The 24091-nt window shown below is 40.6% G+C and overlaps 1 protein-coding gene across 2 annotated transcripts in view; it reads left to right on the top strand.

Annotated features, from left to right (window-relative positions):
* The window catches only part of GLCCI1 (glucocorticoid induced 1), a 115834-nt gene extending 96112 nt beyond the window's left edge, over positions 1 to 19722 (top strand). For both annotated transcript variants that reach the window (XM_070471109.1, XM_020888198.2), the window contains exons 6-8: positions 825 to 1035; positions 15575 to 15695; positions 16855 to 19722. In XM_070471109.1, coding sequence (XP_070327210.1) covers positions 825 to 1035; positions 15575 to 15695; positions 16855 to 17200 — 678 coding nt within the window. In that variant the 3' untranslated portion in view covers positions 17201 to 19722. The remainder of the gene's footprint in view (positions 1 to 824; positions 1036 to 15574; positions 15696 to 16854) is intronic.
* Positions 19723 to 24091: the final 4369 nt, after the last annotated feature.

The raw sequence follows: 24091 nt of genomic DNA, 5'->3' as shown, positions 1-24091 counted from the left end.
AAAAATACTGTAAATGGTTAATATATACATCGTATTTGTTGACCTCACTTTGTTAGCTTGCTGATGATAGATCTTTACAGCAGAAGCAGCGTAGAAAGAGTCAGAAGCTCTGATGCCATTTAAATGACCATGTCCGCAGGAGCTCTATAAGTTCTTTATTGGTGAAGACACTGTACTAATGAGGTCTAGGGTCTTCTTAGGTTGAAAATATATGATTCATACATGAGTCTACAATTATAATTTCTTTTCTATTTATTTTTGCCATTCAGAACAATGCATTAGAACGAGGCAAAATTGATTAGTAGTCCTACTCAATTGGATACCAAATTAGTAGAATTGTTCAGTTATATTAATATCCTCCATTCAGTTCTACTAGAATAAATCTGTTTATTAGACACTTTGGGTAACCTGCAAAATCTGTTCCTGGCTTGTAAAAGGAAAAAAAGAAAGAAAGAACAAATGGACATCCATACCTGTGAATATGAGATTTCTCTTTTCTTATTAGCAAGTCAAAGTGATTTCTGGAGTAGTCTGACTAATTCTTTGGAGAAATATTTATGGAGTGTCGGCTGTCTGCCAGGCACAGTGCTAGGCATTAGGGTCCAGTGTTAAAAGCAGCCCTTGTCCTGGAGGGGTGTTCCTGCGAGTACTGACCTGAAGGTAAGTGGCGGAAATGACGACCTAAGATTGGGCTCTGTATTCTCTGAAGCAGCAGCTATGCTGGCAGTAATAGTGAGCAGTGAAATCAAAAGACACAGCCCGCGCTGTCTGTGTGGATGACGTGCATGAGCCGCCCCTGACTGTGCTGGTTGCTGCTCCTCCAGCCTGTGGACGTCCCGGACGGCCGGCGAGCGCCCCTGCCCGCTCACTGCCGGAGCAGCAGCACGCGGAGCATCGACACCCAGACGCCCTCGGTGCAGGAGCGCAGCAGCAGCTGCAGCAGCCACTCGCCCTGCGTCTCCCCGTTCTGCGCCCCGGGCTCGCAGGACGGCAGCCCCTGCTCGGCGGAAGACTTGCTCTACGAGCGCGACAAAGGTGAGGCTGGGCTCACGCGCCTAGGGCCGGGGCCGCAGGGCCTTGCTCATTAGACGCCTTTGTCTTAGACCATTACATCACCCTTTTTCTTTTGTTGAGTGGTGGGACTGTAAAGGATCGGTTGATCTAGGTTTGTTTGTTCATTGGTTTCACGTACCCCCTTCTCTGTGACTTTCGCAAACATCTTCCATAAATGTGTCAGAGGAGCACAGCGCGTGGTTCTAACAGCTAATGAAAGCTATAAAACGAGTGTGGACAGCTTCACATAATACAGCACACGGTTTTTCCCTCGCTGTTGTCCAGAGTTAAGGATGGTTATGGTAGACTTTAGGTTAGATTTCATAATCAGATTAATTTGGAAGGAAATAATTTCTGAAAATTCTGTTGGAAGAATGAGGATATTTTTAACCAAGTAGGATAAAGTTTAACAAGTACCTGCAGCACATCAGGGATCATATTATGGTATGTAGATGAATTATTAACACCAATGAGAGTGCAGAACCCATGGGGCCTCTTATTGCCTGTCAGGCCCTGCCTGTCACGTCCCCCTGTCCTGGTGTCAGGCCCTCCCTCCCTGCCCGTGTCCCCCTGTCCTGGTGTCAGGCCCTCCCTCCCTGTCACGTCCCCCTGTCCTGGTGTCAGGCCCTCCCTCCCTGCCCGTGTCCCCCTGTCCTGGTGTCAGGCCCTCCCTGCCCGTGTCCCCCTGTCCTGGTGTCAGGCCCTCCCTCCCTGTCACGTCCCCCTGTCCTGGTGTCAGGCCCTCCCTCCCTGTCACGTCCCCCTGTCCTGGTGTCAGGCCCTCCCTCCCTGCCCGTGTCCCCCTGTCCTGGTGTCAGGCCCTCCCTCCCTGCCCGTGTCCCCCTGTCCTGGTGTCAGGCCCTCCCTCCCTGTCACGTCCCCCTGTCCTGGTGTCAGGCCCTCCCTCCCTGCCCGTGTCCCCCTGTCCTGGTGTCAGGCCCTCCCTGCCCGTGTCCCCCTGTCCTGGTGTCAGGCCCTCCCTCCCTGCCCGTGTCCCCCTGTCCTGGTGTCAGGCCCTCCCTCCCTGCCTGTGTCCCCCTGTCCTGGTGTCAGGCCCTCCCTCCCTGCCCGTGTCCCCCTGTCCTGGTGTCAGGCCCTCCCTGTCACGTCCCCCTGTCCTGGTGTCAGGCCCTCCCTCCCTGCCCGTGTCCCCCTGTCCTGGTGTCAGGCCCTCCCTCCCTGCCCGTGTCCCCCTGTCCTGGTGTCAGGCCCTCCCTCCCTGCCCGTGTCCCCCTGTCCTGGTGTCAGGCCCTCCCTGTCACGTCCCCCTGTCCTGGTGTCAGGCCCTCCCTCCCTGCCCGTGTCCCCCTGTCCTGGTGTCAGGCCCTCCCTCCCTGCCCGTGTCCCCCTGTCCTGGTGTCAGGCCCTCCCTGTCACGTCCCCCTGTCCTGGTGTCAGGCCCTCCCTCCCTGCCCGTGTCCCCCTGTCCTGGTGTCAGGCCCTCCCTCCCTGCCCGTGTCCCCCTGTCCTGGTGTCAGGCCCTCCCTGTCACGTCCCCCTGTCCTGGTGTCAGGCCCTCCCTCCCTGCCCGTGTCCCCCTGTCCTGGTGTCAGGCCCTCCCTCCCTGTCACGTCCCCCTGTCCTGGTGTCAGGCCCTCCCTCCCTGCCCGTGTCCCCCTGTCCTGGTGTCAGGCCCTCCCTCCCTGCCCGTGTCCCCCTGTCCTGGTGTCAGGCCCTCCCTGTCACGTCCCCCTGTCCTGGTGTCAGGCCCTCCCTCCCTGCCCGTGTCCCCCTGTCCTGGTGTCAGGCACTTGCCCACCAGTGTTCACTCTCCTTTCAGTTTCTGGCCCCTCAGGCACAGAAGGTCCCAAAGACTGCCCCACTTCCACCTTCCTGGTGACTTACAAAGGAATACTGAGCTTCCTTTGTAACACATTTACTGCTTCTCACCACAGAGAAACAGATCATAGGCGTCAAAAATTTTAAAACATTAAAAAAAAAAGTTTACAGAATCTTACAGGATTTTATGGGCCTTGTCCCGGCTTGACCCCCAGTCCTCTCAGTTTGTTTTGAGGTATTAATACATTTAAAGCACCCAGATATTAAGTGCTAAGCCCCCTGAAGTTTTACACATGTTTGCACTCATGCAACCACCTCTTGGATCAAGATACAGAACATTTTTTGCATCCCAGAAGGCTCTCTAGCTCCCTTTCCAGACAGAATCCTTCTCCTCTCTGCCTGGAAGTAACCACTGTTCTCACTTCCATCACTGTAGTCTAATTTCCTCCCATTACTGGATTTCACAGAAATAAATGATGCATCTGTGTTCCTTTGGTCTGGCTTATTCCAGTCATCATTATGCCTGACTCTCTGCTGAGATTTTAGAGGGAGCCTACCTTGGACTTGGTCGTCTGCTTTTATTTCTGTGGGTGGATATCAACGGTTCCCCCCTTTCATTTCACCCTTTCGTTACTGGAAGCCTTGGGGTTCTCTTTCTCCATTAAGAATGTATTGAAAGCAGAACCTTAGTTAGGCATCTCTCTGCTTCAAGTGGAATGTCTGTTTCATAGAACATCAGACTAGGGAACTTCCAATACACTAAAGTGTCCTACACAGCAGACACTTCAATCAATTCCTCACATTTTTATATGGATGTTTCATAATAAATCAAACAAGAAGACACCTTGCCTCTAGTAGGAGGGTTTGTTTTGAAGGTTAATAATCATAACTTGTTTTAGGATGCACAGGTGGTAAATGGTGAAGCAAATCTTGTCTGATTGATTCCAAAACCTGTATTTTTTGTTATACCAGTAAAGAGGATAAGTGCAGATCACTTTTGCTACTTATTAGCACTTGTAGTTGGGTTAAAAGGAAAAATAAAAATAACAGTGATACAAGGCTAGGCGGTAAATTCTGGAGTTTTGTTTTCTTATAAGTATAATACATGGATAACTGAGATGCTGAACCAAAAGGGAGATGTATTAGGAAATTGATAGATGAGTTCCATTTTGGTTAGCTAAGTTTGTGAGCTTGCCTTCTCGGCCTCTATGGGACTATATTTGATGAGGCAGTCTCACAGCCACTTAGAACCACATTCTCTTTATTTATCTGTTCATGGACACTTAGGTTGTCTCCATGTTTTGGATATTGTGAATAATACCACAGTGAACATAGGAACACATGTATCTCTTTGAGATGGTATAATAATCTGAATTCTGATGATGTTTTAGGGAAGTTAGACTTTTTCCTAACACTTTGCCTTTGGTTGTATCTTTTTTCTATCCCCTTTTATTCTTTTTACCAGATATCTGCCTGTTAATGTTCTGTTGCTCTTGTGTGTGTGTTTTTTTTTTAATGTAAAATGAGAACACTGGTCCAGATCATCTCTTAAGGCCAACAGTTTAAAAAAAATTGTTTTCTTAGTAAAACAGGGTGATAGTACTTGTTTTCATACTTCATACCACTGTTGGGGTTAAATGAGATATTGGAACAAAGTGCTTAGCATACCTCCTGGTATGTAGTAAACATTCAATAAATAGTGTTGGGTGTGACTAATAGTCATTTAAAAAAAAAATTTCTTTAGAAACTAAGGTGATTGCAGAATCATTTAAGACACTTTTCAATTTTCTACAAAACTACCTCAGTTTGGAAATTTAAGACCTCATGACATAAGTTTCTTAATGTACATACCAATGTAGCTTTGAGGCATTACTTTGCAATTAAGATCAAGTTTATATTACTGTTTTCTGGAAAACTGTGTGACCTATTACAGTGGTCAGTTTCTAAGTCTTAAATCAACTACCTTCTTTGTGAAGGAAAATTAAAAAGCATCTGTCTCTTTTACATATGTATGTATATGTGTCTGTATCATACATATACATGTATTTTAGGATTGGGACTGGAGGTTTATGTATTTCAGCTGAGTCTATGCTTCTGGTTTATTCAAGATAACGTTTCTTGGGCATCTACTATATGTCAGGCACTCTACTGGAGAGTGGAAAAATAGATAAGAGGAAGATGTGATACCTATTTTTAAGAACTTTATACTCTAATAAGGATTAATAGTAATGTTAACAAATAATACACTATTACACAAGTATGTCAGAATACTAAAGGTACAAAGGAGAGGGAGTTCTCAGTTTTGCAATTTCTGAAACTTACATGTTTAAGTCATTCAAACTATAGAATAATCTCTAATTCATTACTTCTCTATGAACAGCCCAATTTTTTGCAATACTAATTCTAGCTTACAATTTTTCCACTACAAAAACACTTTTCCACAGTAAAGCTTAAATTGATCTTTTGTTTCTTTGTATTTATTTCCTGTAAAGAAAAAAGGGAAACTATAGATTTCTAACAGGTTTGGATTGATTTGGAGTACCTACCTCTTCTGTAGTTGCTGTTGTGGAATAGCTAGGTTAGACATCCAGAATTGGCATGCACACACGAGAGAGGGGCAGGCATGTGAGTATATTGCTCTAATGAGAGATGGGCTGGTGTGATTATTTTTCTAGTGTTCATCTGCTATATACTTATCCTTTTCCTGACTTTGTTATTTCTGCTTATCCCTAACATCTGTTTTTCTCCATGACACATGTATACTTTGAGACCTATAAAATAATTTTAGTTGATTAGCATGTTGGTTTTTCTTTGGTTCTTTCAATTGCAGTGCCAGGACAAAAACACCCTATTAAGAAAAATCTAGTCTTTAAGAGACTATTTTCAGGTTTTAGTTTTTTGAGTTGGGTGGTTTGGGGACAGATTTTTCCAGTGACTTAAAGGCTGAAGGCAGCCAGCTATCATGTATAAAGTTGCTTGGCTAACTAACGTAGTAACAGCCACAGTTCTACATAATGATTTGTGTGGAGAATTCAGGGATCCAGAATAAGAGTTCATATCTGCAGGATATACCCTATCATTAGTTAGCCTAAATTCTACCTTATCACGCCCAAAATGCAAGGGAGAAAAACAGTCATTTATATACTGTAAATGACCATGTCAAATATTAGTTTTTTCAGCAGCTCTGCCAGCTTTCCTTATTGGAACCAAGTCACAAAATCTAGACTTCATTCTGCCACTTATAGTTGATCTTTGGCACAATTCACTTAGGCAGTTATAAAATTCTGAAGTTTTGCAAGATATTATGGAAACATTGATTATTCTAATCATGAAGTCAACTGAACCATTCTACTCAGGCCAACCACCAGGACTTGTATTCCAAGATTCCATAAATTGGCTACTTGGAACTTAAACTGGGTTTTCCCACAGGAACAATGTATATTATGTGGATGGAGTTTCCAAGGGGCAGTGCACATCAGTCTGTTTAACTCATACCATGATTTAACTCATTAATATTTCTAAACTTTGGGTATCAGGACTGAGAAGTCCATAGTTGCAGGAAAGAAAGAAACAGTATTATCTTTTCAGGGTCTAGGGCTGACCCTGGCCAGACTTTTGAAAAAGACTCTCTTTGACATCTTATTCCTTTCTGTATACATTTTAAACTCTTATTTGCAGTCATTTTTAGACCTCTGTTTCTTAACTCTGTTTGTTGTTTGCCTTTAACATACTTTAACCCTCCGTCTTCTAGACAGCCTCATCGGCCCAGATTTTATGGCACTTTTCTTTGTGGTTTATGTTGTGAAAATAGATAGGTTAGATATATTTGTTTTAGCCACTACACTTTGAAAATCACTTCATTTGAGCCTTGATCTGTTTCTCAATTAAAAGGTTATCCCCACATGATTCTAGGTGCTTATTATCCTAGAAGAACCCCTCCGTGGTAAAATTACAAAGAGTGTAGAACTCTTACTCCAACAAAGGAGTTATTCCATAGGTTAAAAACTGAACTTCTGGAGAATTACGTCCCTCAGTTCATCTTCCCTGTTTTGCTTTTTCAGGATTGCATCTGAAATTATATGTATTTACATTATCTGATGTGTTTAAGCATCCAGTAAATGCCTTTCCCCACTCTTTCTGGAATGTTTACAATTGTACTAATGGCAGTTGCTCTGCTAACTTTCTGTAGATGAGTTACTGTTCTTAATTCAAAATTATTAGTAAGTATACAGTTCAGTTCTAGCATTTACACCCTAGAGTCTAAAACAAAAGCAAACCAAAATTTATTTATATGCCTGCATATGTAATTTTGATGTATATAATTTCCATCCCTGGGTCGGGAAGATCCCCTGGAGAAGGGAATAGCAATACACTCCACTATTGCCTAGAGAATCCTGTGGACAGAGGAGCCTGGCGGGCTACAGTGCATGGGGTTGCAAAAGACTTGGACACTAGTGAGCATGGATGAATATATAATTTCACTTAATCTCCAGTTATCTATTTACTAGGATATAAGCTCCATCAAGAGCATGTAACTTTAATTTTCTCATTACTTTATCCTCAACAACTAGAGTGCTGCCTAGCATTAGTATAGAGTAATGCTTAGTGGAGATTTTTTGAGTATTCTTTCTTCATGGTATGTCCATTTTTTAAAGAATATATTGTTAAAAACAATAGAATCCTTTTCTTTAAGTTCTTTAATTATATATGTTAGGTTTTTGGATGTTTGGGAAGAGTAGGATAATCCTCCCTGCTACCCAAAAAAACACAATAAAGAGTAACCACTCTAAGGTTATGCTAAACAATGATGACAGGTCTTTGGTGAGAAAGAAGCCATAAAGTTAAAATTTCCTATTGAAATTACAGAAAAGAAAGTAACTTTGCTAAAATCTATCACTTCTTATACTCTGATCATGACTAGTGAAAAAGTAGGGTATCAAGTAGACTAGAGGAAAGGGGAATCTGTTGAATTTTTTCTTTGTTATCTTTTATGTTCCTCTAAGAAGAAATAGGAAGTATTGAAGCCATTCTTTGCCCTGTGCCCTTGTAATAGACGGCAGACCCAGTGAAGCTGTTGCCTAAGCTCTAAGACTCTCAAGTAGAAGCCTAGAATGTTAGATTGGAACTTGATCATCTAGTCTCATGAGGACACTACAGTTGAGATAGATCAAAACAGTGATGCAGATAGCTTGATGGTCACGAACTCTGACTCTGCTGCAGCCAGTGAATCTCTGCTCTTCCACTTACTAGTTGTGTATCTCTGGGCAAGTTACTCAGGTTCTCTGTATCTTGGTTTTCTGACCTGTAATTTAAGGGAAGTGATGGCACTGCCTCATAGTATTGTTATGATGATTAAAGGTGCTCAGATGCCTTGACCTTTTTTATCTCCTGTAATATTACCACAATCCTGTGAGTAGGGACAGTGTCATTATTTTAAGAATGGGGAGCCTAAGGCGTAGAGAAATGAAGTTAGCTTTCCTAAAGTCTATGGAGTCCAGAGGCCAACAGAGATCTTTGTAGGAACTTCACACTACTTGTTGCCACCTTTGCAAGAGGAATGGCCATTTCACAGTCATTCAGCTGTGAAAGAGCCTGATATGTGGAGAATAGTACAAAGTCGTATGGCTGGAGCCCAGGGTAGGTGGCAGGGAGGAGAAGGCAGTGAGGGTGGAGACGCAGGTAGGAAGGCCACTGCTTCATAAGGGTCTTGAGCCTCACTGAAATAGACAGACAACCAAGCAAAGAACTTTGTCAGCTAAAGGACATGACCGGCTCTAAGGATAAAGCTACAGAAGTGGAGAGAGACTTTAAGAGGAGGAGAGAAGATGCTATTTTAATAGTCTAGTCCTGAGTCTCCACACTTGGCTTATTACACACTTTTTTCAGCAGTTTTTAACCTATACCTGTAATGTGAATTTATATATTTCTGAGTTATCTAAGTACATGGTTCAGTCCATATATAAAATATGTATTAGTAAAGTTTTCTTATTTTTAGGGGTAAAAAGTAAATACATATAAATGTTCTCCAGTTTTCTTCCTGCATGTCAGCAGATTGTTTAGTGCACTCTAGTTGGGCACCCACAAGTGTAGGGCAAAGATGAGGAGGGATAGCACGGGCAGAGGAATTGAAAGAAATAGACTGAAGCAGCAGCAGCATTTGGTGGTTGATCAGATGTACAAGGTGAGGGGTTAGAAAAATGAGGATAAAGGCAGAGTTCTAACAAAGTTCTAGCTTAGAACATGGGAAAACAATTACCACTGTGAATAAGGCAGTGAATGTCAGAGAAGGAATAGAGTTTCAGGTGACTATTATATAAGTTTAACATTATATTTGGTTATCTGCTTAGAGATGTTATAATGCCATTTCCCTTTAAGCAGGAAAGAGGAGAAATACTGAACTTTTACCTAATATTGATACATAGCATTTTGTTTTGCCTTCTCTTTAGCTCTGTAAATATATAAGTGCACATTTAAAATTACATTGAAACTTTTATTAGAAGTTTTCATTTTTCCCTCTGTAGGACACTTTACGAGCACTTTAATATGAAACACTGTGTTTCAGGTTTTTGAAAACTGATGTCTCTGGAAATTTGTTCATCTAAAAAGCTGAAGAATGTGAAAACTAAGGTTCTATCAGAAGAACTCTGCTAATAACCTTCATTTCATTACTTTTCCAGATATAAAATATTCTGGGTAATCTGAAATTTATTTTCAGTTTAGTATTACCATTGTGATTAATAAGAGGCATGATTTTAGTCTATAAATTGGTTTGAAGACTATCTTCAATAGGGTGATTTGCTTTCATTTTTAACTGCCATGTCAGATAAATTCAGAGTGATTTGTTCACATTCGTGAACAAGTCTGAGTGATTAGTTAGTATGTTGATGACGCCAAGTCACATTTGAAGACAATACTAAGCAGTGTTGTGCTGCCTGTCAGGATTATGTTTGCAAAAGAAGCTCTTGTGTATTGTGAGTACAGAAGAACAAAGGAGCAACTAGAGTTTGTTTGCTTAATTTGTAAATTATCAATTCAGTGAATGCAGAATAAAAAGTAAAACATGGGCCTAACATTTGGAATGCAAATTAAGTCCCAGTTAATTCAAAACACAGTGTTATTTGAGAACAAAGTTCAAAAATACAAGTGACAGGGGTTATGATGTTACTTTTTCCCTCCTTACCTTTTGCTCTGTGCTGATCTAAGAAAGATCTTAGCTGTCTGTAGCAGTGTTGTTTTTTCTTTTTAAATTGTGTAACCTTCTCATAAGGGCTTCCCTGGTGGCTCAGTGGTCAAGAATCCACCTGCCAATGCAGGAGACGTGGGTTCAATCCCTGGGAAGTTGGGAAGATCCCCTGGAGAAGGGAGTGGCAACCCACACCAGTAGTTTTGCCTGGGAAATCCCACGGACAGAGAAACCATGGGGTTGCAGCAGAGTCGGACACAACTTAGCGGCTAAACAGCAACAAACTTTCACGTAAAAGATTGGCTTTGAAATTATGGAGAAATCTTAGAAACTATTTGTAGAAGTCAAATGTTCTCCTTGCTTGCCCTTTCACAGTTTGATCTTGGAGTTCACTGAAAACGCAAGTGTTCAATACAATAGGTAATGCCAACTAGGGCCAAAAGTTTGTCATCAAAACATGCTTATACAGTTGTTTCTGTTGATTCCGTTAGGCCATCAAATCACACTACCGCTGATAAACTTCATTTCCTAATGCACAATAAGTAATTTTTTTAAATTGAAGCATAGTTACTGTGTATGTACTGTTATAGGTATATAACATTCACAATTATTAAAGGTTATAACTGTTTATAGCTATTGTAAAATACTGACTATACCCCCATTGTACAGTGTACCCTTGCAGCTTATTCCATACCTAACAGTTTGTGCCTCTTATTTCCCTGCCCCTCTGTTGCCCCTCCCTGTTGCCTTTCTCCACTGGTGACCACTAGCTGTTCTCCATACCTATAAGTCTGCTGCTTTTTTGTTATATTCACTAGTTTGTTGTACTTTTTTAGATTCCACATATAAGTGACGTCCTACAGAATTGTCTTTCTTTTTTTTTTTTTTTTTTGTCAGAATTTGTCTTTCTCTGACTTCTTTCACTTAACAAAGTGTCCTCCAAGTCAGGTCTATCCATGTTACTGCATGTGGCATTGTTTCATTCTTTTTTATGGCTGAGTAATATTCCATTGTATATATGTACCACATCTCTGTAAAAGAAGTTATTTTCATACTAGAATTAAAATAATAATTATATTTACTGACTCTTGTTACACATATAATAAATATTTTCTTTGTAGAGGAATCTATAGAATCTGTATACTTTAGGCCTTAGTTGTTAAATTTCAGAATGATAAATCTCTGTATGCTAAAAGATTCCATCTTTTATATATCATAATAAAGTTAGTGTGCAGATCTATTAAAAAGGACATTTCTGTTACTCTCTTCTGCCAACAGAGTGGAATAGGCATTTAATTTCTGAATGGTTCACCTTTGTTTAGTTGGTAAATTGGTAATGATGTCTTCTTTCTACTATTGTAGCAATATTTATTGAGAACTTGCTGTGTTTCAGGTACACGGGTTTTTTTTCACAGCCATCATATCAGTAGTTATTCCTATTATATATCAAAGCACAAAGGAAGACACTGTTCCTCGGCCATACAGTTAGGCCTAGATAGAAATGAGGTGGCCTGACTCCACACCAGTGCTTTTCATAACTGGTCCTCAAAGTTGGCTATACTTCAAAGGCATCTGGGAGCTTTACCAGAAAAAATGGGGGGTGGGGACAGCACATGCCTGGGAAAGGGGCCCCAGACTCATTAAATCAGAACCTCTATAGGGATGAGGTTTCAACACTGGCATTTATGAGTATTTTTAAAACATCTTCTGATGAGTCTAATGTGAAACTAGGGTTGAGAACCACCGCCCTGTAATTATACTATTTATATTAGAATTAATTTTATTTAATTTGATAAAGTAATCTGATAGTAGCAGATAAAGCACATGTAAAGACTTAGGGCTAGAGTAGAACCATGGCAGAGCTTTTACATACCTTCCTACATAAATGAAGCAACTTTATATCTACAATCTTTAATACTAGAATTGTGGGCCATACAACTTAACACACCAGAAGTAATGAGGCTATATATAAGCAGAAATTGAGAAAACTACAAAAACACAAAGTTTAGTGAGTTTTGTTTCTATATGGAATTTCAGACTTCAATAATATCTTTAATTTTTCCAAGCTTTAGTTCATTATCATGTGCCTAAAAATACTACTTGTATTTTAATTGTAAGTATGGTACATGCTTAAGTATAATCTTTTATAATAAAATAGTCAATAAAATATTTCCAGATCTGGATGAATCTATTATAAATATAGATGAAACTATTGTGAATGCAGACAGACATATAATCATATTCACCACATTTAATTTCATAATTCATATAGCTTATGCAGTTATAAGAACATAAGGTAACATTTAACTTAATCTCAATAACATGTCTAGTTACTGTCTTAACATGGGATAACAGAATGAGAAAATGTATCATGCTTGTGAACAAAAGGGATTGAATACAGATTACCATGAGACTTCATCCTGAATCTCCTGAGCAGGCATGCTCACCTCACATTTAGTTACTAAAATGTGGCTATCAAACTCAACACAGGCTTCTACATGCAGAAGTTAGACAACCAAGTCTGGAATGGGTATAATGAGTTGTTCATGGGAGCTGTTTTTAAAGCATGCCATTTATAAAGCAAAAAACCATTTTGGAACAGCACCCTCTTTTGTATGTTAGAGCTTATTTTTAGGAGCGTTTTTAGAGTGGAGTACAGTTGGTTAGCGATATTGTGATCGGTTCAGGTGCATGGCCAAGTGATTGACTTGTGCACACACCTGTATCTGTCCTTTTTCAAACTCCTTTCCCATTTAGATTCCTACGTAATATTGAGCATAGTTCCCTATGCTATACAGTAGGTCTTCGTTGGTTGAAAGTGTTCAGTGTTAGTTGCTTAGTCGTGTCTGACTCTCTGACCTCTATGGACTGTAACCTGCCAGGCCTCTCTGTCCATGGAATTCTCCAGGCAAGACTACTGGAGTGGGTTGCCATCCCCTTCTCCAAGGGTTCTTCTTAGCCCAGGGATCAAACCTGGGTCTCCTGCATTGCAGGTGGATTATTTACTGTCTGAACCAGGGAAGCCCTCTTCTTTGCTGGTTATCCATCTTAAATGTATCAGTGTGCACATGTCAGTCCCAAACTCTGTAACTATCCCTCCCCCAAATCACAGAATTTTAGTTAGGAATGGTAATTCCTGTAGTTATATAGAAACTTACAGGGGCAGCTGTGTTGAAGGTTATAGAACTATGCAGCTAGTCACAGAGCTAAAATCACAGAAAGTTATCTCTATTCCTTTTTCCTGTTTATACTCTATCAGATTGCATATTTACCTTGGGGGGGAAAAACATTTAAGAAATCTGTTTATGGCACCAGTATTTTTTCTTTCAAACTTTGTTTTTCCAGCACCAAACATTGGATATATGTGTGTGTGTGCACGCGCGTTTGTTCATGTGTATTTTCTACAAATAGTTTTTATTGAAAATGTAAGGTAATATAATATTAGCACTGAATACCATCTTTCTGGGACAGCAGTATACTGTGTTTCTTTAAACATTTATCACCCTCCCCCTCTCCCAAAAAAGAATTTTTAAGTAGGTAAAACTCTAGAAATATAAGCCTCTGATACTAGAAAATGTTTAAGAAGAAAAACCATTTACTATCTGATTCACTGTAGATTGTTAATAGGAAGACAGTTTTGCAGATTATCCAGCTTCCAGCTCAACAGCTAGCTTTCCATTCTGGGAAGGTCCCTTGAAACCATCAATGAGGTTATGAGAGAAATCATGTAGTAGGTCTGATGATGTGGCAAGAAATAAGACACAAAAGACTGTGGCCAGGATGACTTTCCTTACATGATAATAGGGTGGCTGCTTGACTGCAGACGTGGTCACACCTCTGCTGATGGCAGAAAAGGCGAGTGAAAGGATCAAGCCTGTGGTTTTGAGCCTATCCTGCAGGCAGTGGGGCATGTTGCCACCAGCCCTCTCCAAGGGGCGCCAGGTGACACAGCTACTTTCTCATGTAGGTCCTCGGCAAGGCTGGTCATTTGGATAGTAAAGCAAGGTCACACTGAATTCAAGGTCTCACAGTAGACCATGAGGTAGACCAGTCGTTTTGTCTAGCCTAGCTCAAGTAGCAGGAAGCCCAGATTCTAGTCAGGTTCATGATATTTTGCAGCTCCCTAAGAGAAAAAAAATTCCTTGTCCTCCCTTCCCATTTGTTCAATCAGTTTAAAAGAAAAAAAAAAAAAACTGAATCTAAGAAAATCCTCAAGTCTGAAGAAACCGAGTTTAATTCTGAAACTTCATTCCTTCCAAGAGACTACATAATCTGTATGGACATGTGTAACAGTAGTGATGGAGAAACTGGTTCTCTTAGGTTTCCCAATAATGTGGCCTTGTTATTTTGCAGGCAATAATTTTCCATCCAGAGATACTGCCATATACAACTACAAGCACACATCTGCACTCCCACGACTTACATAGATGCTCTTTGAATGATTCACCAAATACACTTTAAGTGTGCCTCAAGGGTCTACTTTCTAAGCATGTACTATACTTCATAAATAATGATTTAAAAAAAAAACAACCTGTTACTCAGATTATGAATATTGGACTGTGCCCTGAATCTTAAACTGAAGCAACTTATCAAAATTGTGACACCTGTAATTATGGTTACTAATGCCATCTTTCAAAATATGTCTGGAAATAATACATCCTCGGTAGGTCATGTGCTTAGTATTTTAGCATTGAGGATTGGTTTTGCTTTAAGTCAGAATTTGTTTAAATAGGACTACTGTATTTATACAGGTATGTTACTGACTTTATAACTTGGCATCTTAAAAAGATAATGACACATTTTGGTGAATTTGAATTTCCAAAACCGTTTGCCAGGTAGGAAAGGAAGAAATTGCATATAGGTTTTATGGCTTTTTATGAATAGACTGTTTCTTTTTGGTCAAAAATACGAAGATGCTTTTAGATTTCTCATGCTTCCAGCAGCAAAAATACAAATAGTGCCCAAAAAGTTCTTTTATATAGACATTTTAAAAGCAGGGTTCTGAGCATTACCTTTTTCATTTGTGGGCCAAGGGAAAGTATATTGTGTTATAAGCCTGTTTTTCACTGCATACATGTCATAGTACTTAGTAACATTTCTGCTAACAACTTTCGTAATGAAGATTATACCACAAATTAAGATATTCAATTAAATCAGTTGAACAGTGAGAAAATATAGAGAACCCTGTATCCTCATCTCTTACAATTCTTCTGCATGGCTTATACATATTACCCCATCTGTTTACCTTTTTGAAATACATAATGATGTGTTTATTTTCAGGATTACAGCTCTGCTTTACTCAAAGTGCCGTTTTCTGGACCAAACTATCAGCTTTTTTATGTTCGGTGGTATGGCAGACTTGTGTTGCATTGAAGCTTTTATTTATAAGAAATGTACAACACAAGGATGTTAGAAATAGCTTTGCAATAAAGGAAGCCCTGTGGTGGAAGCCAAGGGGCAACAGTGGATAAATTGTGCAAAAGGCTGCTTGTTTGGAAATCACATTTAATTTAAAAGAACTTTCAATCACTAGTTAATATAACTGCTTTAAATTTACAGACAGTGGGAGTAGCTCACCGCTACCCAAGTATGCTTCATCTCCCAAACCAAACAACAGCTACATGTTCAAACGGGAGCCCCCAGAGGGATGTGAGCGAGTGAAGGTCTTTGAGGAAATGGCGTAAGTAATGTCTTTTCTATCAGCTGGGATCTGCAAAGCTGTAAAGCTTTTTACTGAGACCAGTTGATTACAAATGAATCAACTACTCCGTCCAGCTGATAATGTGTTTCAGAAGCAAATTATGGAAACAGAATTCAGTAGGCCAAAGAGATCTGACTTAAGGAGAAATTAAGTCTGTGTGCTGGAAATACGCTAACACAGAGAAACTTGGAAATTCATCCCTCCTACTTAAAAGATCAAGTTTGAATCTTTAAGAATTTTCCTTTCACAAGCTCTGTTAATTTAGATGGCTGAAGAAAACCCACAGCTGTAGCAGCATGGTGAACACCCACATGTGCGTAGGCTTCATGACAGCGGCCCCGCCCGCCGGAGGGGCTGTCTCCCCTCCGTAGACGCATCTAGCGTGTGTATTCATTGAATTCAGACTTCCTGCTCACAGATGTTTTTTTATTCTTTTTGGAAGTTCAGTATGTATAAAATAGAAAACTTCAAGGGAAAAGACTGATGCTATAAATACTTGGCAGAACAGCTCCAAATAAAAGAGTGTGCGGCTCCTGGGTTCGCTCGCCCCTGCCCCAGTGCAGGCTTGCCCGCCGGAGGCTGCTGCGCTCCTGTAACCTCCAAGGGGACAGAGGCCAGTCTTACACGAGGTGACGGCGTAGTTCCCGGGAGCGGGGGGAGATGAAGGGCTTGTGGACGCTGCTCTGTTGGGCTGACTGGCTCTACAAGAAGCTACTGAAACTTTTTTCTTATTTTTCCTGATCTGTGTTATTAGAAGTACGTATAGAGATACAGAAAAAAGAGGAAGTACTTAAAACCAAATATCCGATGGGGTAATCCCTCTCCCATGTACTTAGCAGAAGAGGTCATTTTAACATTGCATAATCCACATTTCTAAAGAAATGAGAGCACTAATCTCAGAAACATTTCTGTCTGCCCAGTCCTTTAGAGAATCTTTTTGTTTTCAATATCACCTCGGTGCTGTGTACGTCAGTAGTATGCCAGCTGACTTGTGCTATGGAAGATGTTTATCCCTCTGTGTACACTGAATCCATTCCCTGCCATTCACATTTTAGCCGTTTTAGAGAACACCAGTTAATTTGGAAAATACTTGACTTTTTTAATGATTGTAAAACCTAATTTTGTTTTATGGTTTTAGGTCTCGTCAGCCTATCTCAGCCCCTCTCTTTTCATGTCCTGACAAAAACAAGGTTAATTTCATCCCAACCGGATCAGCTTTCTGTCCTGTAAAACTCCTAGGCCCTCTCCTCCCTGCGTCCGACCTGATGCTCAAGAACTCTCCTAACTCGGGCCCGAGCTCGGCCCTGGCCACCCTGACCGTCGAGCAGCTCTCCTCCCGGGTTTCCTTCACGTCCCTTTCCGACGACCCCAGCATAGCGGGCTCCGCTGAGGCCTCTGTCCCACAGCCGTCCCAGCAGCAGCAGTTCCTGCAGGAGCTGCCGGGTGAGGACCACATCTCCGCTCACAACTACATGGTCATCTAGAGTGAGGGGGAGCTGGCCTCCACCCTGTGTTCCACGCGCTAGGAACTAGATCTCAGACACCTATCTGCATGGAGTGACCAACTTTCCGCCACCACCACCACCAACAGAATACTTAATCAGAGTCAGCAAGTATCTCAACACTTATCTTGGCAGGGACGGAACTCCTATTCAGCAGTTTTTGTGGAAAGCAGTAATGCTTGCAAAATGTGTGTATCATTCAGCATTCAAAGTGGAGACTATGCATTTCATAGTACGTTTGACAGATTAGTACTGTGTCCTCGTTTTGTCCCCAAATCTTCAGTATAAATAAGCTCTATATCAGAAAGTTGCCTGTCTAAATGGAAAATGTCTTGCTGTGTTTTGTCCTATGGAAAAATACTGTACTTCAGGATTATGTTTACAATTGATCCAGGTGTTTGTTTCTAACTTCTGTAATACATACAATGCAAAAAATAAATAAATGGCCACCACAGTTGCACAGGGCCCGCCCTATGGCCTAGCTTCAGGTACTTCAGTTGAAGTCTAAACTCAGGTAACTTGGAATGTATATCATATTGGGATATTAACTATTTCACAGCTAAAAAGCTAAAGAGGGAACAGCACTCTTTGCCTTTTCTTCTTTTATGCATTTCCCTTTCCTCATTACATTCCACATTCTTAGAATAAGAAGTGCATTCAACCCTAGGAGAACAGAAATCCTGGACATGGGTGAACGCGAGGAGAACCAGCAAATCCGTGGTGTTTGACATCACTTTTGTCACGCGGTTACAAGTAAAACAACTGTTGCATTCACTGTTTCAACATGTGTAAATGTGGCTTTTTTTGTTTGTTTTAAACAAGTTCCGGTGTTGCTCAGTTAATGACTGATACAATGTTGCAAATAAAGTATCAGGTATAGGTTGTATAAAACATTCCCCCAGTGTGTGTGTGGATGTTAAAGACAAGAATGTCTAGGTGTCATTTTCCCAGAGGATGGCTGAGGTTTTTTGTTTATGTTGGCCATCAGGGTTATGAAATGCTACTGATCTATCTAAAGGCATAGTCACCTTTCGTTTCTCTGTTGGACATTCTTGAATCTGCAGGTTAAGAAATGACACACGTTGGTTATTTTCCTCAAGCAGTTCAGGTGCATGAGTTGTTTTAATGTAGAGAGAGCAATGTGAGTGTCAAAATTCAAAATAGGTTATTTGATGACTTGCAAGTGTAAGTAGTGTGGAGCTGTTTCATTTAAGCCTCTCATAACAATACCATGAATACTTCTGTTCATATTTTGGAAGCATGGAGTAAACCATAAACCCAAGTAAAGAGCCTTGAACCTGCAGACTTGACCTAACTTCTTGAAGTGTGAAGAGAGCCCTAGATGTTCCTGATTGGTCAGCGAAAGAGCCCAACTTCTGACACTGTTTTCTGCAGCACAGAGTATGTTCAAAAGCGGAGAGAAGTTTCTGTGTTTTTATTTCATTGCTTTCAGTTCAATAAAACAGTTGTTTTCATCTGCACCTAAAGTGTATGGCACAATTTTCTTAAGAATTAGGGGAACAAGGTGCCTACAGTTACAGGAACGTTTCAGTTCCTTTCAGTCATTCCTGGGTTTTTCTTTGTTTTATTTTATAAGGAGGTTGAAGAAGGAAGATGTGATAAAGAAGAAAGCAACACCATTGATTTTTTTTTTTTTTAAGAAATGGTATATATATGTGTGTGTATATGTATGTGTATGTGTTCAGTGTATTATTTTGTCATGATCCCAACTATCTTCTGTCCACCAAAGTTTGCAGTAATATTCTCTCCTGAAGGTGCATTCTGGCTCCTTTAAGTTAGTCAGTGTTATATCGTAGGAGACTGGCATGGGAAAGGACTCAGTTTACTTTTACCATTTAACAGGGGAACCTTTTAAAACAATCGATTCAGCAGAAGACACCTTTAACCCTAATAATCTCAGGCCTTGATGAAAATACTATATTTTGTAGATTATGGTTAAAGGCAGAAAATTATTAGTTCTGTAAGATAAATATGAGCTCCATTAACTTCTGATATCTGGTTTAGCATTACATAATGTGTTGATCTTATACTCTGCTTTTGTCCAAATAAGATGCAATAGTATCAATATCAATTTCTGAACAATGGACTGAATATGCTTTTTTTGGTAATAAAATCTGATGTACGATATTTATAGTGACGTGCTTTTATTTTCTCATGAGAAAACTAAATATTGTGTTGTACATTTGTTCTTAGCATATATTAAAGTTTTGAACCAAATGTGTTAAAGCTTATGCTTTGCCATGTAAATTTCCCAGAAGTTGTTGAGCTCAAATGTATCCTACATCCAGCTGTAGAAATTTGTCAGAGATTGTTTAAATTTTGTATATAGTTGTACTGTTTAATTCTACACTGCGCTGAACAGTATTCGAGTTACCATACAATATGGCTTTACACAAGGAAATGTGTGGCTTTTGTTTTGTATTTTTTCAGTATAGAAGTTCCTGTGTCTTCTTATTTAAATAAAGTTATTAGTAAAACTGGAACAGCTCACTGTGTTTTTGGAAAGACTGGGCTTTTAGCATCTTACCTGACAAGGATGAATTCAGCTCTCGGGTTGGAGGTACACTGACTGGATTAGATTTCCACAGCCTGGTTTCCTCTTGACATTTAATTTACACGCTTTCCATCACAAGCTAAGAAACGTGATGTCTCAAGTTCCAAGTCTTTGTTCTGTTCCCAGCTATGAGCATCTTAAAAAGAGAAGACAGTGTCCCCATGTCATCATTTTATTCCTAAGACTTATTTACAAAAATAAGTTTGCGTTAATGAAATCACCAGAAAGGAAGTTGCAGGAAAATTTAAAAAAAAATGTTCACTCTTTATTTACAGAGCAAAAGAGTGTTGATGTTTTTCCCAGTTACCTAAATAGAGTAGGCCACGTGGTGGCTCAAAAGCAAAAACTAACTTCTTTGAGAAGTAATTTGCCAGCAGCAATAGTCTTCATTTCCAAAGCACCTCTCACTGAAAAAATTTGACTTTTAAATTGAACCTAAAATGACTATGTTTAGGGTTTTAAAAAAAATAAATATAACTTTTTAAGAGTGAGTTTGATCAATTGTTTTCTTCAGGACAATATATGACTTAGGCAGGGAATTATCTACTGCATACAAGTTAAAAATTCCACTGCAAATGAATGTGAAGAAAAAGTGGAATTTCAGCCCCATCTCTGCTTGATCATATAAGCTTAATATTAAATGGCCCTGAGACAAGTTAGTATCTGCAAAATCAAACCTAAGGAACAAGGAAGGAGAAATTCTAAGAATTTTGTTTTATGTTTAAGCCTATGTTACTAGAAATAAAGGTTATTTATGAATATCACAAAATAAATGTTTACCACCACCCACAGTGTGAGGTGAGGTCTAGCTCTGAAGTCTGGTTATCCCCCACTTACTCCCTATAAGCAGCTTCTATCTCCTACCCCATCTTTGGACCTCACAAGTCTGTCTTCCCTGGTAAACTCACTTTGGTGAGCTTAGGGTTCCTTAGAACTACGGGAACTTCATGAAGGTAGATCCCGTAATTCATACCTTGAGTCAAAAACTGAATGCCATAGTCTAGCCCCACAGTTCCAGATATCCAACAAGCATCTCCTCTCGGACTTCTTGCCTCATTTCAACTTCAGTGATTAAAAGGAATGAAGACACACCTGTCACACCAAGTTAACTCTTCTCCTTCACACTTACGTTCCTTCTGTTTCCCAGAAAACAAGGACTAGAATACTATTTCCTGACATTTTCTTCACCTAAATCAGAATTGCCTGTCTTCCTACTATCTCACTGCTAAATATCAAGCTGCTGGAGCTGTGATGGTGGTAGATAAGACAGCCATGCCATGTGGATGAATTTCTTTTGAAATAGGATTCATATGGCAAGAAAAATAAGTTTGCTGGACTTCCAAAAATCTCTTCAGCTGTAGACTAGGGGTCAACCAGCCATAGCCCATGGACCAAATCTTCCTCAATGCCTATTTTTATAAATGTCTACATTTATACTGTCTGGTGGCTCAGATGGTAAGGAATCTGCCTGTAATGCAGGAGACCCAGGTCTGATCCTGGGAAGTTGAGAAGGTCCCCTGGAGAAGGAAATGGCAACCCACTCCAGTACTCTTGCCTGGAGAATCCCCATAGAAGAGCCTGGCGAGCTACAGTTGTCCGGGCTGCAGAGTCAGACGTGACTGAGTGACTTAACACATACACACATACTGGAACAAAGCCACACTTAGTTGCTTATGTGCTCCTTTGGCTACTTTGCTGTACCATGGCCGAATTAAGTAACTACTACAGAGACACTGTGGCTCACAATGCCTAAGATATTTACCATCTGGTCCCTCAGATATACAGATGACACCACCCTTACGGCAGAAAGCAAAGGGGAACTAAAGAACCTTTTGATGAAGGTGAAAGAGGAGAATGAAAAAGCTGGCTTAAAACTCAACATACAAAAAAATGAAAATCATGGTATCTGGTCCCATCATTTCATGGCAAAAAAGGTAGGGAAACAATGGAAACAGTGACAGACTTCATTTTCTTGGGCTCCAAAATCACTGCACACAGCAAGCAAGATGCCTGCTCCTTGGAAGAAAAGCTATGACAAAACTAGACAGTGTATTAAAAAGCAGAGCCATCACTTTACCAACAAAGATTTGTATAGTCAAAGCTATATTTCCAGTAGTCATGTATGGATGTGAGAGTTGGACTATGAAGAAGGCTGAGCACCGAAGAATTGATGCTTTTGAACTGTGGTGTTGGAGGAGACTCTTGAAAGTCCCTTCTGCTGCAAGGAGATCAAACCAGTCAATCTTAAAGGAAATCAATCCTGAATATTCATAAGAGGGACTGATGCTGAAGCTGAAGCTCCAATACTTTGGCCACCTGATGTGAAGAACTGACTCACTGGAAAAGACCCTGATGCGGGGAAAGATTGAAGGCAGGAGGAGAAGGGGATGACAGAGGACAAGGTGGTTGGATAGCATCACCAACTCAATGGACATGAGTTTGGGGAAGCTCCAGGAGATGGTGAAGGACAGGGAAGCCTGGTGTGCTGCAGTCCATAGGGTCACAAAGAGTCAGACACGACTGAGTGACTGAACAACAACTACCCTTAGAGAAAAAACATTTATTGACCTCTGCTATAGACCAAAGAATAAGCTAGATTTAGGTAACTTGTGTCATAAATGTGGTTGTTTCAAAAATATGTCCACAGTCTCTTCAGCTAGTAGTTTTGGTAAAGCTGGACAGTTCAGTCGCTCAGTTGTGTCCGACTCTTTGCAACTCCATGAATCGCAGCACGCCAGGCCTCCCTGTCTATCACCGACTCCCAGAGTGTAATCAAACTCATGCCCATAAAGTGGGTGATGCCATCCATCCATCTCATCCTCTGTCGTCCCCTTCTCCTCCTGCCCCCAATCCCTCCCAGCATCAGTGTCTTTTCCATTGAGTCAACTCTTCGCATGAGGTGACCAAAGTACTGGAGTTTCAGCTTCAGCATCAATCTTTCCAATGAACATCCAGGACTGATCTCCTTTAGGATGGACTGGTTGGATCTCCTTGCAGTCCAAGGGACTCTCAAGAGTCTTCTCCAACACCACAGTTCATCAATTTTTCGGTGCTCAGCCTTCTTCACAGTCCAACTCACATCCATACATGACCACTGGAAAAACCATAGCCTTGACCAGATGAACCTTTGTTGGCAAAGTAATGTCTCTGCTTTTTAATGTGCTATCTAGGTTGGTCATAACTTTCCTTCCAAGGAGTAAGCGTCTTTTAATTTCATGGCTGCAGTCACCATCCACAGTGATTTTGGAGCCCCCAAAAATGAAGTCTGACACTGTTTCCACTGTCTCCCTATCTATTTCCCATGAGGTGATGGGACCAGATGCCATGATCTTAGTTTTCTGAATGTTAAGCTTTAAGCCAACTTTTTCACTCTCCTCTTTCACTTTCATCAAGAGGCTTTTTAGATCCTCTTCACTTTCTGCCATAAGGGTGGTGTCATCTGCATATCTGAGGTTATTAATATTTCTCCTGGCAATCTTGATTCCAGCTTGTGCTTTTTCCAGCCCAGTGTTTCTCATGATGTACTCTGCAGATAAGTTAAATAAGCAGGTTGACAATATACAGCCTTGACGTACTCATTTTCCTATTTGGAACCAATCTGTTGTTCCATGTCCAGTTCTAACTGTTGCTTCCTGACCTGCATACAGGTTTCCCAAGAGGCATGTCAAGTGGTCTGGTATTTCCATCTCCTTCAGAATTTTCCACAGTTTATTGTGATCCACACAGTTGAAAGCTTTGGTGTAGTCAATAAAGCAGAAATAGATGTTTTTCTGGAACTCTCTTGCTTTTTAAATGATCCAGTGGATATTGGCAATTTGACCTCTGGTTCCTCTGCCTTTTCTAAAACCAGCTTGAACATCTGGAAGTTCACGGTTCACATACTGTGGAAGCCTGGCTTGGAGAATTTTGAGCATTACTTTACTAGCATGTGAGATGAGTGCAATTGTGCAGTATTTTGAGCATTATTTGGCATTGCCTTTCTTAGGGATTGGAATGAAAACTGACCTTTTCCAGTCCTGTAGCCACCGCTGAATTTTCCAAATTTGCTGGCCTATTGAGTGCAGCACTTTAACAGCATCATCTTTCAGGATTTGAAATAGCTCCACTGGAATTCCATCACATCCACTAGCTTTGTTCGTAGTGATGCTTTCTAAGGCCCACTTGACTTCACATTCCAGGATGTCTGGCTCTAGGTCAGTGACCACACCATTGTGATTATCTGGGTCATGAAGATCTTTTTTGTACAGTTTTCCTGTGTATTCTTGCCACCTCTTCTTAATATCTTCTGCTTCTGTTCG

This window comes from Odocoileus virginianus, chromosome 1 (assembly GCF_023699985.2).
Source record: "Odocoileus virginianus isolate 20LAN1187 ecotype Illinois chromosome 1, Ovbor_1.2, whole genome shotgun sequence".
NCBI classification, from domain to species: Eukaryota; Metazoa; Chordata; class Mammalia; order Artiodactyla; family Cervidae; genus Odocoileus; species Odocoileus virginianus.
This window is presented reverse-complemented; position numbering and strand designations above follow the sequence as displayed.